Genomic DNA, 6,274 nt, shown 5'->3' with positions numbered 1-6,274 from the left:
GTCCTCACTAGATCACTCTCCTTTAGTTGACTTACCTCATCATTTGCAGTCTCTTGACTTGCCTCTTGACCCACCATGTCTTCCTATCAGAATCGCACATCCGAACTTCAACCAATTGTCTAAAATCGAATATCCCGACTAGACTTCAGTCAGCTGTCAGGTCTCACAAACCAAGGAAGCTGAACTTCCTACTAGAATTGCACATCTAGACTTCAGCTGATGTCAGGTCCTCTAGACTCATCAATTCTTGCACACTCGATAAAGAAGTTAGACAAACATAACATCTAAATGCAAACCAATTGTCATTCATCAAAATCTGAGTTTGATCATTAATGCTAACTGCACCAACATATTACACATCCTCTGGGCCTACTCACTTAAGTAATGGTCGAGAGAAAGCCCTCTTGTATAAATGATCTCCAACAAAGCTGAACCGACCAACTCTTTTCTTGACCATATGTGCTTGTTCCCGGTTGGATGGTAGGGTGCCTTGCTGAAGAAATGAGATTAACGGTGTCGGCCAATCACTTTGTAATTCTAACTCGACCTATCTTTAAATATGAGCTACTAGCAGTGTTTGCTCCCACCGGCTTGTCCAGAGTCCACGGGACTAAGGAGTTAGCCAATTTGTCTAACTCGTCTGCCTTTTAATTTTCTGCTCGGGGGATTTTCTATAAAGTAACTCCTTAAGACTCTGCTTTTAACTTCTCAAATGCCTCTACATATATCTTGAGACATTCATTATTAATCTCAAAATTAGCCTACAATTACTGAGCGGCTAAGTGAGAATCTGAATAGATTAAGACCCGAGTGGCTCCCACATGCCTTGCAGCCTGCATGTCAGCTATCCATGCTTCATATTCTGCTTCATTATTGGTAAAAGTTATCGAATAGCCATCCAAAAGGAAATATAGGCTGGATGGTGCACCTTGAGAAGAGATATGAACTGATACCACCGATTTGGAGGGGGGAAATGGATTTGGATTGAAAAAAAGAGAGATGAAAATTTACCGATATAAGACATCTAAAATAAATCCCTTTTTTAACAAAAAAAAAATAATCATCCGATGCTGATCGATGAAATAACATCAAGAAAAAAAAAGAGTAAAATCAAGGTTCAAATAAAAGGAGGAGCAATCGGTAAAATATACTGACCGATAGATCGCGAGCTCTTGGACAAGGTCGGGTTGAAAGGACCAGAAGGGCGGTTCCATCATCTCCCTGATGAGCTTATTCGAAAGCACAAGTATAGCAGCACGGAAGGCGTCGATGGTTCCAGGCTAGACCGTTCGGGATTTAATACCTTCGTATAATTGGTGAGGAGGAAGAAGATATACCTCACTTATCATGTCGGATTTAAAGTTGGATGCTTCCCCTTCGTTGTCGCTTTCCTCTAAAGTAGCTTCCCCTTCATCGATGCTTTCCTCTTGGTAGTTGGTTGTAAGTGTGATTCCAGTGTGGGTCTCAATTTTAGATTCGGATGATGATGATTCACCCCATGTCGCTTTAAGATTCTTCTGCAAGATACAATCATGCATACAAGATCATAAAATATAATGAAATTGAATAACAATTATTCTAGGTATACCTTACAGATGGCTTGTAACGAGAAGGACATCAACCTTTTATGACGTTATCAAACCTCACATCTATTCATATCCACGCCGAGCTCTTTAAGATAACTCCAAGAGAACAAGTTTTACTTTCAGAAGGTACTAGCCACGAGCGAAAGAGAAGGATCAAGAAGAGGAAAAAGAAGCAAAAGGAAGATCTTCTTCCTTTAGGTAGCTTATGATAACAAGAGGAGACCCTCTTGTTGTGGTCGGCGGCAAGAGATATTAGATTTTAAGGGATGTCCTAAGGCAATCGTCTTACAGCTTATACTAAATATAGATTCACTATTTGAGTGCATATTATATGTTTGATTGTCTTAAGCTCATTTACTGAATGCATGTAATATAATTCATACCATGAGAGAAATTGTGATTGGATTACAACTAGAGATTATCTCTACATGTGTAATTATGAACATATTGGAATTTCCCTAGTCGTTGAATTGATGCATTCGGATATCATTAATTCTATAATTCTAACATGGGTTATACTCCTTGGTTCACCAAGCATCTATTTTTTCACTGGTTGGAGATATTGGAATGTCGAGAGTTAAACATGGATATTAGTTATGGTAACTTGATCCTATCCGAACACTGAATCAATGGACGCTGGGCACGTGGTGCTCTCCGAACTGATGACGTGGATCTCCGACCGACCGTAGGGATCTCCGGCTAACCTACAAGAAAGTCGGGCCGGGAAGGGGTTCCCGACGACGACCCTCCGACGCTCAAGTCAGGCAAGAGGAAACTATGAAGTGGCTCCAAGGATGCGAGATCGCATGATTGCGTACCTTCGCCAAAGTCTGAGGGCTCTTATATAGAGCTGTGGGGAGGCGTATGCACACCTACCGAGGCGTACACGTGTCCTTTACCATACCTTAGTATGAGCTTGTCAGAGAACATGCCTAACACCATACTGCTACAGTCCGAGCACCTCTCTGATGGGACGGTAGAACCTTCTATCGTGAGATTCTGCGTATGGCTTGGCCGTTGAACATGCCAGTTGTCAGAAGATGTCTCCCAATGTCCCCTTGTCCTTGTCTCCTTTTTCCCCGAGCCGAGCATCCCTTTGCTCGGCAGGCATCGATCCGACCGGACGTAGGTATCGGTCCGACCGGGTGCTCGGCTGAGACTGTTCCTTCACATTATTGATGCTTTACGCCTCGGCCGAGCGGGCTACCTGCTCGGCCCGGCGACCTTGTTCACCATGAGTGTTGGAAACCCGATTCCCTGTCGGGTTGTTTTTGATTTCGCTTGGTCCCGTTCGGCCGGTCGACGCACACCTTCTTCGATTGGCTTCCCTTCATGCTGACCCTTTTGACTTTTGACCTCCACGTGGCACTGACTCCCCTTCAGAGGGGGTCCCCCGACCTTACTGCCGGATCATAACTAGTTCATTGGAATAACTCGCTATAAGACTTCATATGGTTATCTATATATATGGATATGTTTGTAAAGCTCTTACTGCAGCTCGAGTGCTAGTTTCCTTCGATTTAAGGTATACAAGTCATCTTGGTCATGGAGACATATACTTTGACATCTTAAGTAAACATCTTATTGAGGTGTGGACCCGGGATGATTAGTTATAAATTGAAATGCCCGAAGATGTTTAGATAGCCCACAGAGGATTCACCGCTGCTTGTAAGTAGATGTTAAAGAAAAGGAAAAGAAAAGATAATGATTCAAGTCAAGATTTCTTAAGTACTCTAACCCTATGTCAAATAAAAAAAGGGCGAAAGATACCAGAGCAATCTTGTATCAGACTACTTGTCTCCTCGTAGTTGGATCTCCTATTTTTTGGAATGCTCCAAATTCCACTTGAACATCCAAATCTGGATCAATACCAGCAAAAACATCTCTGAACAAGGTTCTAGCGCCATGCCAAATGTGTCCGAAAAAGAAGAACAAAGCAAACGTAGCATGACCAAACGTGAACCAACCCCTTGGATTGCTACGAAAATTATCATACCCTGTGACCACTCATTAGGATTATTACTCAAAGTTTCCGTTTTTGTCTCTTTTACAAATTTATGTTAAAATAAAGCCCAAATATATTGCTTGAGATGGACACTCACACATAATCTCGAAGATTACAACGCGAGTATACACATAATCTCATAGATGCCATCATTATTCAATCCGAGCTATCACTCTAATCTCTTCTCAAGGAGATGCCAAGAATGCCCTTGCGATTTTCCCATCCCCACCTTTAGGGAGGAACCCTCCGGGCACATGCTCACTCCCAGTCCCATACACCACCCGGAGCACCTCTGCCGGAGTTCGCTTGTAGCCGAGGGAATCCTTGTTGGCCGACAGTATGTTGGTGGACATCCTTGCCTCGGCCCCCAGCTCCCGCGGCACCAGCAGCCCTTCGTCCTTCATGCCGCACATCGCCAGCCGGTTCCTCAGCTCCGATATCCGAACCGTGAACTCCGCCACCGTGATATTGTACGGCGCCACCAGCTCGTCCTTGCGCTGATACAGAATCGCCCTTATGATCGCATCTTGCCCAGCTTCCACGGCCAGCAATCCCGCCAAAAGCTGCGCAAATTTACAGTGACAAACAGTTAATCTATAATAATATAATTATATATATATAATTATATAATAATATATAATCTATAATTATATAATAATATAATTAAGCCATTCGACGATCGATCTCTAGGATTACCCTCTTGGCGACGAAGCCATTGGTGTTGGGGTTTGCGCCGACGTAGGCGACCAGGCCCATGTAAGGGATCGCGTAGGAGGCGAGGAGGTAATTGAGAGTGTCAACGTAGGGATCAAATGGAGGATTCAGATGGTATCCCAAAGCATTGTCCATTATGTTCGCGAAGTTGTGAGCGCTCAAATCGAGTTGAGGCCTCGGGAACCCTCCGACAGTGCTCTTGATCGCCCTTCATATATCAGTTACGATGCGCGATCGATCAGCTAGTTCAGAGTGAATCAGGAGGCGTAATTTAATGAATATATACCTCAAATGGCCGACTTCTTGGTAGGCAAACTCCTCGATGATGAGCTTTGTGGTCGCGTCGAGGTTGGCCTTCCTCGCGCCGATCGGCGGCGGCCCGCCCATGGCCAGCTCCGGCGCGACGGAGTCGAGCCCGTGGCCGAGGGCGCCGAACAGGAAGAAGTCACACTCCGTGTGCTCCAGGTTCAGCGCGAACTGCAGCAAGTCCCTGTCCAGGGGGAACAACGGCTCCCCGATCGTCGGCGACTCACATGTTGGATTCTTGGCTGCTCCGATCACCGTCACGACCGCGGCCGTGGAGAGGACGAAGAGAGACAAGACACGGACCGCCACAAAAGCCATGCCGATCGACCAAGCTCCAAGCAAGCGAGTCTGATGCACGAGATCAAGAGGGTTCCCTGGCTTTATATAGATCGAGCTGAGCTGAGGGGGATATTAATGCGTTTTCCAAACTTATGTATTTTTATTATTTTACACTTGTAATAATTATTATTATGGAAAACTTATTTATTTATTTCCAGTATTTTAATGTGTTTCTCGTATTTTCCTATTTTACATATGAAATAATCAATGTTTATTTATTTATTTATTTCAATGTGTTTTCTTAATTTAGGTATTTTTTTTCTATTTTATACTTGTAATAATTAATATTTATTTATTTATTTCCCAGCATTTTATTATGTTTTCCTAATTTATGTATTTTCCTATTTTATACTTGTAATAATATTTATATACCATATATTATTATTAATAAAATAGTGTATTCTATTGTCAACATGATATCAAAAAGCTAAGCTTAACAGTAATTTTTTTTCCTCTCAAACCCTAACCGTCGCCCACAATACCCACCGGCTGCCTCCTACATTAGCTATCGCCGACGACATCACCCGCCAATTATCTCTCACAAATGCTCCCGATTCACCTTTCTGCCTTGTGGTTCTCAACGTCAATGCTTAGGCACCTTTGAAACCCACCACTTCCAATTATTCTGCTAGCACTTGTAGTTCACGTCTCTTCTATTCGGATATGACTTACTAGGATTTGTTGATGGCTCACGTCCCTGCCCCCTACGCAGATAACACCTACAGGCGCTACACTCTCTCAGGCGAATCTCTGGCTCCGTTAAGATCAACTTCTCCTCGACGCTATTTTAGGTTTGATGTCTCCTACTCTTGTGGAGTTTATTTCTTCATCAACTTCATCTAGAGACGCATGACAGACGCTGGAGAGAACCTATGCTGCTCCACAAGATTATGACTCATTATCAAAATCTTGCCAGCCCTCACCAAGGTAATAGATCTATCACTGATTATATGCAAAAACATCAAAAGAAATATTAATGTTCTTGCGCTTATGGATGTCAAAGTTGACTTTGATGAGCTCTCCATTCGTGTCCCTAATGATTTTAGCCAAAACTACTGCAATATCTAATATGCTCTGCAAGTTCGTTACCTTTTATGAGTTATTCGAGTAATTTCTTAGCTAAGAGGCCAAGTTAAAAGTCTCGACTCCATCTCCATCTTAGGCATGTGACTCAATCTCCTTATATTTATGTTTTCTTTATCTTCTAAGTTTATATTATTAGTTAAATTTATTAGATTAATTTTATCTAAATAATTATCCTTAAGATTTATTTTTTTATTAATTAAATTATCTTAGTTTTAAATAGAAATTTCTAGATTAATGT

At 42.5% G+C, this 6,274-nt stretch overlaps 1 protein-coding gene across 1 annotated transcript; it reads right to left on the bottom strand.

Annotated features, from left to right (window-relative positions):
- Positions 1–3,726: 3,726 nt before the first annotated feature.
- LOC122048420 (desiccation-related protein PCC13-62-like) lies at positions 3,727–4,929 on the bottom strand. Its single transcript, XM_042609988.1, has 3 exons — positions 4,592–4,929; positions 4,288–4,513; positions 3,727–4,154 (listed from the first exon to the last, which is right to left on the bottom strand). The coding sequence occupies exons 1-3, from the start codon at positions 4,927–4,929 to the stop codon at positions 3,777–3,779; spliced, it is 942 nt and encodes a 313-aa protein (XP_042465922.1). The 3' UTR covers positions 3,727–3,776.
- Positions 4,930–6,274: the final 1,345 nt, after the last annotated feature.

Source organism: Zingiber officinale, chromosome 2B (genome assembly GCF_018446385.1).
Source record: "Zingiber officinale cultivar Zhangliang chromosome 2B, Zo_v1.1, whole genome shotgun sequence".
NCBI classification, from domain to species: Eukaryota; Viridiplantae; Streptophyta; class Magnoliopsida; order Zingiberales; family Zingiberaceae; genus Zingiber; species Zingiber officinale.
This window is presented reverse-complemented; position numbering and strand designations above follow the sequence as displayed.

What these genes read in the sequence shown, in the direction of transcription:
- LOC122048420 (XM_042609988.1), bottom strand. Translation starts at nt 4,929, where the DNA reads ATGGCTTTTGTGGCGGTCCGTGTCTTGTCTCTCTTCGTCCTCTCCACG. An exon ending in CAAGAAGTCGGCCATTTGAG is followed by an intron (nt 4,514 to 4,591) that starts GTATATATTCAT and finishes TGATATATGAAG; the next exon opens with GGCGATCAAGAGCACTGTCG. An exon ending in ATGGCTTCGTCGCCAAGAGG is followed by an intron (nt 4,155 to 4,287) that starts GTAATCCTAGAG and finishes AAATTTGCGCAG; the next exon opens with CTTTTGGCGGGATTGCTGGC.